At 50.4% G+C, this 13166-nt stretch overlaps 1 protein-coding gene across 1 annotated transcript in view; it reads right to left on the bottom strand.

Moving 5' to 3' along the window:
- Positions 1 to 8690: 8690 nt before the first annotated feature.
- The window catches only part of LOC311321457 (rho-related GTP-binding protein RhoE-like), a gene marked incomplete at both ends in the record, with an annotated part of 10455 nt that continues 5979 nt past the window's right edge, over positions 8691 to 13166 (bottom strand). The window contains 3 exons of the mRNA XM_084453439.1: positions 8691 to 8948; positions 9099 to 9233; positions 10848 to 10957. Of these exons, the coding sequence (XP_084309565.1) occupies positions 8691 to 8948; positions 9099 to 9233; positions 10848 to 10957 (503 nt within the window). The remainder of the gene's footprint in view (positions 8949 to 9098; positions 9234 to 10847; positions 10958 to 13166) is intronic.

Genomic DNA, 13166 nt, shown 5'->3' with positions numbered 1-13166 from the left:
AATACATATAGTTAACTGAATGTTGCTCTCAACCAATAAATACTGCAACATACAAACACCACACTATATACATTTCAGTTCCAGCTAAACACAACACCCCCCTCTGCTTTCCCATCACATGGTCCCTCCCAGAACTATAAATAGGTGCTCGGATATCCGGGGAACTCTTTTGCCGGAACACCTGGAACACAGACGATAGCACAGGTAAGCGGTTGTTTGAACCAACTATTAAAAACTCTACATTGCACCGTTGTGTTATTGCACTTAGGACCATTGCACCTGCCCAGACCCGATCGTGGTGTTTAACCAAACCCTGAGAATCTATTTCATGTCCGGTTATGTACTGAAACTTTGTTTGCTTCTGCAGGCGGAGCTTACCGGCGCCCACGCTGAGCAGCTGATCCAGCAGGACGAGACAAAACCCACACAAACAAACCCACATGTCCAGACAAATACCCATTGAATAAAGCAGCACAGTCACGCTTGTTTAAGAGATTCCGTTTTCCATGTAAGGAAAAAGCTAGACTAATGGTGATTTTTAAAAGGCCTACGCACAGGATTTAAGTGTTTAATCCAAATATCAACTTAATCAAGCAAACTGTGCCCCTTTACACCATGGCTTACAGTAGTGTGCAATTAATGCTATGCAAAAACTAATGTGCAAACAATAAGTAATGTGTATAATAAGTATAAATAATGAAGTTCTGCTTACATTAAAGTTCACTACTGGTTTTATGGCACGTTGGTGGTGAGGTGGTGCTGGTCTCTCCAGAGAGACAGGTGGTGCTGGTCTCTACAGAGGGACAGATGTGGTGTTGGTCTCTACAGAGAGACAGGTGGTGTTGGTCTCTACAGAGAGACAGATGTGGTGTTGGTCTCTACAGAGACAGGTGGTGTTGGTCTCTACAGAGAGACATAGGTGGTGTTGGTCTCTACAGAGACAGAGGTGGTGCTGGTCTCTCCAGACGACCAGGTGGTGTTGGTCTCTAGAGAGACAGAGGTGGTGTTGGTCTCTACAGAGAGACAGAGGTGGTGTTGGTCTCTAGAGAGAGACAGAGGTGGTGTTGGTCTCTAGAGAGAGACAGAGGTGGTGTTGGTCTCTAGAGAGACAGGTGGTGTTGGTCTCTACAGAGAGACAGAGGTGGTGTTGGTCTCTAGAGAGAGACAGAGGTGGTGTTGGTCTCTAGAGAGAGACAGAGGTGGTGTTGGTCTCTAGAGAGACAGGTGGTGTTGGTCTCTAGAGAGAGACAGAGGTGGTGTTGGTCTCTAGAGAGAGACAGAGGTGGTGTTGGTCTCTAGAGAGAGACAGAGGTGGTGTTGGTCTCTACAGAGAGACAGAGGTGGTGTTGGTCTCTAGAGAGAGACAGAGGTGGTGTTGGTCTCTACAGAGAGACAGAGGTGGTGTTGGTCTCTAGAGAGAGACAGAGGTGGTGTTGGTCTCTAGAGAGAGACAGAGGTGGTGTTGGTCTCTACAGAGAGACAGAGGTGGTGTTGGTCTCTAGAGAGAGACAGAGGTGGTGTTGGTCTCTACAGAGAGACAGAGGTGGTGTTGGTCTCTACAGAGAGACAGAGGTGGTGTTGGTCTCTAGAGAGACAGAGGTGATGTTGGTCTCTAGAGAGACAGAGGTGGTGTTGGTCTCTACAGAGAGACAGAGGTGGTGTTGGTCTCTAGAGAGAGACAGAGGTGGTGTTGGTCTCTACAGAGAGACAGGTGGTGTTGGTCTCTACAGAGACAGAGGTGGTGTTGGTCTCTAGAGAGACAGAGGTGGTGTTGGTCTCTACAGAGAGACAGAGGTGGTGTTGGTCTCTACAGAGAGACAGGTGGTGTTGGTCTCTACAGAGAGACAGAGGTGGTGTTGGTCTCTAGAGAGACAGAGGTGGTGTTGGTCTCTACAGAGAGACAGGTGGTGTTGGTCTCTACAGAGAGACAGAGGTGGTGTTGGTCTCTAGAGAGACAGAGGTGGTGTTGGTCTCTACAGAGAGACAGAGGTGGTGTTGGTCTCTACAGAGAGACAGAGGTGGTGTTGGTCTCTAGAGAGACAGAGGTGGTGTTGGTCTCTAGAGAGAGACAGAGGTGGTGTTGGTCTCTACAGAGAGACAGAGGTGGTGTTGGTCTCTACAGAGAGACAGAGGTGGTGTTGGTCTCTAGAGAGACAGGTGGTGTTGGTCTCTACAGAGAGACAGAGGTGGTGTTGGTCTCTACAGAGAGACAGAGGTGGTGTTGGTCTCTACAGAGAGACAGAGGTGGTGTTGGTCTCTACAGAGAGACAGAGGTGGTGTTGGTCTCTACAGAGAGACAGAGGTGGTGTTGGTCTCTAGAGAGACAGGTGGTGTTGGTCTCTACAGAGAGACAGAGGTGGTGTTGGTCTCTACAGAGAGACAGAGGTGGTGTTGGTCTCTACAGAGAGACAGAGGTGGTGTTGGTCTCTACAGAGAGACAGAGGTGGTGTTGGTCTCTAGAGAGACAGAGGTGGTGTTGGTCTCTACAGAGAGACAGAGGTGGTGTTGGTCTCTAGAGAGAGAGGTGGTGTTGGTCTCTACAGAGAGACAGAGGTGGTGTTGGTCTCTACAGAGAGACAGAGGTGGTGTTGGTCTCTACAGAGAGACAGGTGGTGTTGGTCTCTAGAGAGACAGGTGGTGTTGGTCTCTACAGAGAGACAGAGGTGGTGTTGGTCTCTACAGAGAGACAGGTGGTGTTGGTCTCTACAGAGAGACAGAGGTGGTGTTGGTCTCTACAGAGAGACAGAGGTGGTGTTGGTCTCTAGAGAGACAGAGGTGGTGTTGGTCTCTACGGAGAGACAGAGGTGGTGTTGGTCTCTGCAGAGAGACAGAGGTGGTGTTGGTCTCTAGAGAGACAGAGGTGGTGTTGGTCTCTACAGAGAGACAGAGGTGGTGTTGGTCTCTGCAGAGAGACAGAGGTGGTGTTGGTCTCTACAGAGAGACAGGTGGTGTTGGTCTCTACAGAGAGACAGAGGTGGTGTTGGTCTCTCCAGAGAGACAGAGGTGGTGTTGGTCTCTACAGAGAGACAGGTGGTGTTGGTCTCTACAGAGAGACAGAGGTGGTGTTGGTCTCTACAGAGAGACAGGTGGTGTTGGTCTCTACAGAGAGACAGAGGTGGTGTTGGTCTCTCCAGAGAGACAGAGGTGGTGTTGGTCTCTCCAGAGAGACGGGTGGAGTGCGTTGTGATGGAGGTTCTTTTGTAATAAAGGTTCTTGCTGTTTTTATGAGTTCCTGCTAATGATGCCATCATCACTGATACTCCTGGGCTTTGTAAGATGTAGCTTTCTCTGTCCCCAAAATTGCCTGTATTATTCTCTCTGGCTGTTATTGTAAAAGCCACTAAAAGACGACAACTCCCTCTGGTCTTGGATATTAAAAACAATTTATCAAACATTTGGCCTTAAAAAGCTGGTTGAAAACAACGAATAAAATATTAAATTACTCTGCGTCCCACAGACAATATGAAGACGTACAGTCCAGTATGATCTCACAACGCTCATATTATACCCGTCACGTTGTAAACAAGCGGCACAAAGTAATGAGTAATGTCAAGTTAGGAGTGGCGGTGCGGTGTTTTATAACGTCTAGACAAGTATACTTAGAGATCAGGTCAGTTTGTGAGCTTTTCTGCACAGGAAGGATTTTCTTGTTCAGCTTCTTAATATGCTCATTACCGCAAATCCTGCTTGTGTACGTGAACAAAACACAGTCACCACAGAACTCTGTCGTGTAAAATGGTAAATATATATTTACATGAATGAGAACTCCCCAAACGTGCCTCATGGTCTCCCAGCTGACTTGTGGGGCTGCCAGTCAGACAGTACTAAGGGACAGGAGAGCAGGCTTGGGCTACGGTACGGGGTGTTTGGTTTGCTACACAGCAGGAGACGGGGCTCACCAGTCCCTCTTGTCTTCACACCACTCTTCTCCCCGTTGTTTTAGGCTGGCGGGCAGCTTTCACAGGACCAGATAGGAAACGGCTGAGTGTGGCGCTTATGTTCGGATGATATTAGCGACAAGCAGCGGGTTACGTACGGGCAGACAGCATGGCAGGTAGATGTGAGGGCATTGTTCACGCCCCCCACCCTCCCCAGCGCTAGGCTAGCGACCCTGAACCCAGGCTAGCGACCCCGAACCCAGGCTAGCAACCCTGAACCTAGGCTAGCGACCCCGAACCCAGGCTAGCGACCCTACTGAACCCACTCTCAAGACATTTATTCTGGAGAGTGCAGAAGGTGCACTCTACAGTGTGAGGTTCCAGTTAGTGATGATTGAGATACATTTATTCGATGGATAAGGTTGCCGGTTGCCCCCCCAAAAAACGTCAGAGGACTGTGTGATGACGTGGCCGGCTACAGTACACCCACAGACACAAACGTCCCATCACAGTCGACCCCACCCCATGATGTCCACAAGAGACAGAACAGGAAGAACCTTCCCAGATAGCAAGCGGATCTGGGCCATATACAGGCCAGATCTGGCCCTTATGGCTTAGTTCCAGCCCATATATGGCCCAGAATCATAACACATCCGCTTGCTATCTGGGTTGCAGCCAACTATACTTTCCCCCGGTTGAAATTCTCTCTTTTCTTCTTCACCCACGGGCCATCAAAGATATGACCGCTCTGCCTTCCTGGTTAGCTAGTCTCACTGATCCTTTCGTCTCATCTTCGTCTCGTCTAAAACCTGGTTTATACGGAGCGCCGAGCACAACGCTCCTTTTCTCCACAGGCAGTCCTCTCTCGGAGACCGCTCTGCCTACTTGGTTAGCTAATTTTATTGATCCCCAGTCATCACCGCACAACATTAATCCCTCACCCTGGGTTATTAGCGTTTTAGCTGAGTCGGAGGCCAAAGTGAATACAGAGTGCAAAGCGCGTCGCGCAGAACGATTACTAACCAGCAGGGGGGCGGGGCCAGCGCCTGGGAGGCAGCTGCACCCTGTAGACCCCCACCCCCCCCACCCTCTCCAGCACTCGGCTGGGCCCCCCGCCCACTGGCTTGGGGCGCCAGCACTTCTACCGCTGGGGGTGGGGGGGGGCTGTGGACCCAGTGGACCCAGACCAGTCTAAGCAGGCAGAAAGAGGACTTCCTCCGGCCGGCCCTCCCTTGTCTGGCCTGGTCTGGCTTGGCTTGGTCTGGTCTGGTCTGGTCTGGTCTGGTCTGGTCTGGCCTGGCCTGGTCTGGTTTGGTCTGGTCTGGTCTGGTCTGGTCTGGTCTGGTCTGGTCTGGTCTGGTCTGGCCTGGCCTGGCCTGGCCTGGCCTGTCTTGGTCTGGTCTGGTCTGGTCTGGTCTGGCCTAGCCTGGTTTGGTTTGGTTTGGTCTGGCCTGGCCTGGTCTGGTCTGGTCTGGTCTGGTCTGGTCTGGTCTGGTCTGGGGCACCAGGCTGTGCTGCCCCTGCCTCAATGTGTGGAAGGTGGTAAAGTTACATCTGCTGAAATCCGTAGCTGCACAGCTGTTATCAGTTGATTATATTGTTCCTCCTACAGTAACTTCCATACCATGTCTGTATAGAGAGGGTGGTGTGTATGACCCACACAGTACAGACCAACTCGATTCTTGACCAACTGTGGCAAACCATTTTATTAAGCTTGGAAAACACTGGTTGAATGAGGTGTCCAGTTCAGTAGGCTACAGATTTTATATTGATGTATTTTTTATTATTTTATTGTTAAGCACCTTGTATTATCATTTAGCACGAAAGGCGTTAGATATAAATACAATCTGCTTTGATTTGACTTGTTACTCAATCTTTATTTCTTGTAACTTGTTCTTGTCCTGGGGGATAAACGCACACCTGCGGTCCGTTACCCACAATGCATTTCTCATATCCACTCTGACTGATGGCGTCATTACGCTTCTCACTCAAGCACGTCTCTGACCGCTGGTGTTCATCACTCAGCACTGACAGGCTCACAGGTGACAATCTAATACATCTCAATACCACTCACATTATTTTATTTTATATTACCTTTATTTATCCAGGGGAGCCCGCTGAGGCTGAGGTCTGATTTACAGTTGTGCCCTGGTTACATGCAGTAGCAAACATTGTAAATAATATAAACAATATATAGCATTAACATCAGATATGGACCACCAGTATGTTTATAACTCGCATTTCAGGCTGAAGTTATATACACTAGCCTATGTACATACTACCGAGTGATCGATGGCCCGTTTTTTCTGAAAGGAAACAGTTTGAATCGGCACAATGGGCCCCCCCCCACCCCCCCAGACATTTGACCTCGACTGAGTGGCATTGTGTATCATTTAAACTATGCAACCTTTCTCTCGCCCGAGGCACGTCTGTGAATGATGGCTTTTCAAGCAGTTCGCATTGTTCCATCAATTCAGTGGAAAGCCAAGGACTTCTCCTCGGTGAAAAGCCGTGATTAGAGAAAGGGCTCTTTTGTCTCGGTATTCTTTCCTGAGAAAACTAACATTGCCAGGCTCACAGCAGTGGATCCACAATACAGTTATGAACTGCAATAAGCTCCACACGAACCTGCTGAAACGGCGCGTTGAGCGCTGCTTTATTTCATGTTGAAAATGTGCTGACTCAAGCGCCCTGGTAGCTCAATGGGTTGGGGTGCATACTACTGGGGCGTCTGTAGCTCAGTTGGTAGAGCGGGTCGTTCAATGATCGAAGGGTCAGTGGTTCGAATCCCAGCTCCGACTGTCCACATGTGGAAGTGTCCTTGAGCAAGACACCTAACCCCAAATTGCTCCTAATGAGCAGGTTAGCACCTTGCATGGCAGCTACCGCCAATGGTGTGTGAATGTGTGTGTGAATGGGTGAATGAGAGGTCATTGTAAAGCGCTTTGAGTGCTGCTAAGGTGGAAAAGCGCTAGATAAGTGCAGTCCATTTACTGTATATAAAGGCTGGTCCTTACCACAGCGACGTGGGTTCGAATCCAGCCCACGCCCTTTGCTGCATGTCTTCCCCTCTCTCTCTCTCTCTCTCTCCCACCTTTCCCGTCTATCACCTACACTGTCCTATCGTGATAAAGCAGAAACGCCTTAAAAATATATCATAGAAAACGTGCTGACTTGGTGTTTTGTCACGGTTCTCCTAAAATAAAGACACATGCGACTGAGGTCGACGTAAAAACACACACAAAAAAACTATTTTCTTCATTTCATTTTGCATTTATTCAAAAGGGAAAATGTACAGTTCAATAAATATTGTGGCATCAAAGAGACAGACATACAAAATGGACGTTAACGTTACAAAAAAAGGTGAGGATCTACAGAATGACACTCTGCTCCTTACTCCATTCCAGTACACAGAGCCTGCTAGTCAGCGGGGGTAATACTGATGTTATGGGGGTAGTTGGTTGGGAGAGGCACTGACAGTTACCAGAATCAATGTCGTTTTTTTTTTTTTTTTTGTGAAGCAAGATCTTTAAAAGGAAAAAAAAGTGCATCTACCTTTGACACAGAACAGGATCCATGAATAATAGCTTTGGCCAGAAAAAAGAAAGCACAAAAACTTAATCCACGATTATTTTTTAGTTAATCTACTATCAAGATTTGAAAGCAAAACAGTATCGTCCTTCAACCGAAAATGATGCTTCATTGCTTTCTTTCATTCCTTTGTGACGTTGGGGGGGGCGGGGGGGGGGGTTCAGAATGTGCTGCATAGACATTATCTGAGGACATGCGACACAGGGATCAAACAGCTTTGTGGATGAGAGAGAGAGAGCAGCGTGCTAACCGCTAACCCCTGTATATGTATTCATTACCGCTCTGAGACAGTAACCTAAAATCAAGTTTAGCTTATTCAGATCTGCCTTCGCTCGAGACGCCGCCCGCCTTCTAACGGCGGCGCTGAACACCACGGCGCGTTCTGTCGACCGTATTTCAAACAACCCTGTTCACCCAATTACCTCAGGATCATCACACTCTTTGGCTGGAAACCACAGCGGGATTAAAAGGATCAGTTACATTATTGGCCGTAATCCAGGAAGAGACAATGACAGAAACACCAGACACCACCAATAGTGACACGGCACGGATTCCAATTTCAGTGGGGAGGGGGAGTGGAAGGAAGGAACTTTCAGGGGGGGGGGGACTTGATTTAAACCACAGTGATGTGCCGTGACACCCCCCTCGCCTGCGGAGAGAGAGAGAGAGAGAGGCCTGTGATCCTGTGCAAGATGGCCGCTCGTCTCGTCCAGTCTGGGGTGGGAACACGACAGTCAGAGAGTCCTGGGGGGGTGGGGGGGGGGGGGCGGACAGGGTCTTATTCACACGTCCCCGTGAGAATAGCACAACCTTTCCGAAATGACATCACTTCCCCCGCTTCCTCTTCGACCCCCTCCGGAAGGATCCGTGTCACTTCCAGGCGCAGCCAATCAGGCGAGGCGGAGGTAGCTTCCTTCCTCTTCTGGGGGGGTATGTGTGTGTGTGTGTGTGTGTGTGTGTGTGTGTGTGCGTGTGTGTGGAGGGGGGGGTGTTCTGGGTAGAGGGACATGAGGGGCTATTGGACGTCTTCAGTCTGGAGTCTTCGTTGGTACTGTGTATCCTAGCTACGGTTTATTGACATTGAACGCTGCATATAAAAGCCCCCCCCCCCGAGGACCGACCGAAATAGGAGGCGTGCGCCCCCCCCCTCTCCCCCCACCGTTAACATGCTCGCAACGCGCTGTCCTCCCCCGCCTCCCTTCTCATTGGTCGAGGCCAGTATCACATGACCGTGCAGCTCTTTGCTTTGTCCTTCCGCAGGTCAGAGGTCACCGGCGTCAGATCGGGCCTAGTGGGCATGTGCGAGATCCTCTTGTTGCCTCTGGCTGATTTGTTGCGTTTGGCGTTCTTGCTGTTCTTGCTGTTCTTGTTGACGCACGCCAAGGTGGCCACGTGGAAAATGTCCCTCACGCTGTTCTCCGACTGCTGGGACGAGCACTCGATGTACGGAGCCGAAATCTGCTTCGCCATGTTGGAACCCTGCAAAGTGAGACCCAATCAATAGGCTATTGAAAGTCCATAAATCAATAAATATACTTATAGAATATGGAATCAATGTGTTCAGTGCAATAGAGGATAGCTTGATTTATATTATTATCAATAAGTCAATGTAGTTCAGAGGAACTGTACCTGATCGTACGACACTGGCGCCTGCCTGTGATTGGACAGCTCAACCAGGGTGCTGAGGTCGGTGCGCAGGTCGGACTTGCATCCCACCAGCAGCATCTTGGTGTTGGGACAGAACTCCTGGATCTCCCCTTTCCACTGAGGACAGAGAGGACGGACAGTCAGGACGGATACAGACAACTGACCGACTGACTGACTGACTGACCGACTGACTGGCTGGTTGACTGACTGACTGACTGACTGACTGACTGACTGACTGACTGGTTGACTGACTGACTAAATGACTGACTGGTTGACTGACTGGCTGGTTGACTGGCTGACTGACTGACTGACTGACTGACTGACTGACTGACTGACTGACTGACTGGCTGACTGGCTGACTGACTGACTGACTGGCTGGTTGACTGACTGACTGACTGGCTGGCTGACTGACGGACAAGCAGACAGATGAAGCCTATCTAGCCCAGACCCCTGTTAAAGGGGCACAGTCACGCTTGTTTAAGTTGATATTATTTGGATTAAATGCTTAAATCCTGTGTGTTGGCCTTTTAAAAATCACCATCAGTGTAGCTGTAGCAAACCCGTGCAATGATGTCACTGGCCCATCTGAAGTTTTTCCACGATTACCCTTTGCCCTTTGAAGTTTTTCTGCGATTTCCATGCTTCCGTCTTCCGCGTAGAGACACGGCTACATGGACGGTGATTTTAAAGAGACCGACACAGAATTTAAGCATTTAATCCAAATAATATCAAGAAGAAACAAGCGTGACTGTGCCCCCCCCCCCCCCCCTTTAAGGACAAAAGTTAGCTCAGCCTCTCCCTCTCTGGGTTCACGTGTCCGTGAAACCGTTTGAAGGCAGGAATGCGGCCGGACTTAAAGCCGTGCAGATTATCCCAGTGTTTCCTCACCGACAGCAGTACAATACGCCATCTGTGATCACCAGCATTTCAATTGGTGGTGGGGTGGGGTGGGTTTAATCTGCTGCCCGAGACGAAGGTTCCTGGCAGCCCCTTCTGGCTGTCCAGCGAGGGGGATGGAGTTCAGCGTAACACAGGAAGGTGATTGTTTCGACTAGGAGGAGCGAGAACCTTTCCGTGTTCCCTCTCTCGAGCGATGTCGAATCTGAGGGCGCTAAAAGCTCCCAGGATGCTCCTCTCCTCTGGGGGAGTTCAGGGGGCTTCTCTAAGCGGTCGAGCGGGCGGAGACGAGACCCGAGGACGTGAGGCAGAGAGAGGGGCGGCGGCCTAAGGTGCCTTTCTCCGTGGTGAGCCTCTTAGCGCCCTCGTGACCCGCGCTCCTGGTCAGGGGAACGAGAGTCTTTACCCAGGTAGGCCCAGCGAACCAGACAGATCCAATTCGGAGGGATTTTTAAAACCGGTCGTTTCCCTGACGATGACCTTAGTGAGAACATAGAGGTCAACAGGCCGGTGCCACGTTCTTCACACGTAATAGGCTCAGAACTCGACCAATCAATAATTCGACCAATCAATGATTCGACCAATCAATGACTCAACCAATCAAGAGGGGTCCCAAATAAGCCTTGGCTAGAAACCTTATTTGTAACCTGTCACAATGTTTTCTGTATTGCCCCTGATAAATAAACTAATAAACAAATAAATAATAAAGAGCTTGCTGTAGCACACAAGCAACTATTTGTGCGTTGCAGCTAGGATAGAACAAAGGCCCAGCGCGGCCCACAGGAGGTCAAAGGTCGTGCGGGAGGGAGGGACAGGTTGATAAAACGAACCGACCTTCTTCATCACGCTGTCGAGGGTCTCGGGGCGGCTGACGTCGAAGCAGATGAGGACGGCGTCGGAGTCCGGGTAGGAGAGAGGCCTCACGTTGTCATAGTAGGGCGACCCTGAGAGAACAACAACAACAAACACAAAGAAGTCAACATGCGGAGAACGACTGTCGAGACGCTCGGGTGAGGGAAGAAAAGCGAAGGACGATGGCGGTAATTGAAACTCTACCGCGTACAGATAACGTGCTGTGAAGTCCGATCTTTTCATTTGGACAGTTAAAGCACCTTGTTTTTTCTCCCTTCTTTCCTAACACTAACTAATCTCAGACGTTTCATACGTTCTCACTGCTTCTCAGAGCATCTTTTCAAAGCACTTCAGAGATAATTACCGGCGCCTCATAAGCCACCCCAGTGTCTCAGCCCTTGAGAATAATCACTTGAAAGGAAGCAGCTTGACTCAGACAATGCAAAGCGTCAAAGTGAGACTGTTTCTCCTAAAATGGTCAAATATACAGCTTCCGTTTGAAGCCTACAGGCCGAGAGTGGCAAGACTTTACTTTTAAAACTTTTTCAAGGACACAATCTTCAGCTGTAAGAAGACTCTGGAGTAATGGGACAAATATGCTGACTACAACAATATTTTGGGTTAGAGGGGGAACTTCTCTCTCTCTCTCTCTCCCTCCAGGGAGAGGGCCAGGCTTTCATCGAAAGCCCAACACCACCCCCTGCCCCCCACACACACAAAAAAGCCCCATTCCAAACCCTTAACTGGGACCATGTGTGTGAGAGAACCGCCCCTCCCCACCGCCGAAACAACTTCTGTGGTGAGATCGTGGCGTCGCATCAAGGTGAGCGGGTCACGTGAGCAGCTGTGGAAAGGGGGGGGGCGCCCACATGTAACACGGCCCCCGCCACCAAGAATGTGGGGAATTCTTTTTTTCAACATCTAAAATGACCCCTGGGAGGTCCTCTCTCTCTCTCTCCACACAATATGTTCTCCAGAGTTTGAGGGTGTGTGTGTGTGTGTGGTGGGGGGGGGGGGGGGGGTGCTAGGGGGATGAGGTGCAGGAAGCTACCACCTCCTCCACCCTGAGTGTTTAACATAAATCGTCCGGAGGAAGGTGTGTGTTGGGTGTTTGGGGGGGGGGGGGTTTATCACGTGTACCCAGGCTTGCAGCAGCGCTGGTTGGCAGGTCGTCTAAACATCCTCCCCCCTCCGCCTGGACCCTGTTCCAGTCTAGGGCGGCGCAGGCTTATGTTGGAGGACTCTGCTTTAAACAGAGGGGGGGGAGGGGTAGGGGAGGGGGGACGGGGTCGTGTATCGGCTACACTTAACCCCCCGACCAAAGCGAGAGTGACAGCGAGCGGTTTTCAACGGACGAGGAAACGCCAAAATGAGCCCGCCCACCGCAAACATTCATTTCGCAAAAAATCATACGACAGCAGAATCGCTCAAAACCGCCATCCGGGCTTCTGTTAAGCCCCTCCCCCCTCCGAGATGGGCCTTTTTTTGGACGGGGTGGGGGGGGGGGGGGTTCAGGCCGCCGACCCTTTCGCTACATTAGGAACAAGATCGCTTAATAAGACCCCCAACTCCAACACCCCCCCCCCCCACCCCAGAGAGGATCGATAAGCCCCTAGCGTCTCTGACACCCGAGCACATTTAACATGCCGGAACCTGCCGGAACATGCTGTCCCTCGAGCGACAGCGCCGGCCGCGGACCTCTCTGAACCCCCCGCGCTGTCGACGTACAGTACAGCAAACCTCTCACCCAGAATCCTCCAGGCCTTTGAAGAACAGCCACCCTGACAGACACCACGACGGCACCACACACACACACACACACACACACACACACAGAGGCATGTGAGAGTCGCGGGGGGGAGGGAGACAGACACGTCGCTGTGTGGATGTGAAATTTGTGTGTGTGTGTGTGTGTGTGTGTCTGTGTGTGTGTGTGTGTGTGTGTGTGTGTGTGTGTGTGTGTGTGTGGTGTGAGAGTCTGTCTTGTGCGTGTGTATGCATGTGTACTGTATGTCTGTGTGCATATGTCTGTTTGTGTGTGTGTACAGTATGTCTGTGTGTGTGTGTGTGTACTGTATGTCTGTGTGGGTGTGTGTGTGTGTATGTCTGTGTGTGTGTGTGTGTGTGTGTGTGTGTGTGTGTGTGTGTGTGTGTGTGTGGTGTGTGTGGTGTGTGTGTGTGTGTGTGTGTGTGTGGTAACAGCAGTCAGCGGACTCGAATCCGGAGGTGTTCTTTTTTTTCTCTCTGTCTCTCTTCCGCAGCCGTAAATAGCAGTGTGGGTAACTAAACTATATTAGGGCT

The sequence above is a fragment of the Borostomias antarcticus genome (genome assembly GCF_949987555.1).
Source record: "Borostomias antarcticus genome assembly, chromosome: 19".
Classification (NCBI taxonomy): domain Eukaryota; kingdom Metazoa; phylum Chordata; class Actinopteri; order Stomiiformes; family Stomiidae; genus Borostomias; species Borostomias antarcticus.
Note: the sequence above shows the minus strand (reverse complement) of the source record. Positions and strands in the feature narration are given on the sequence as shown.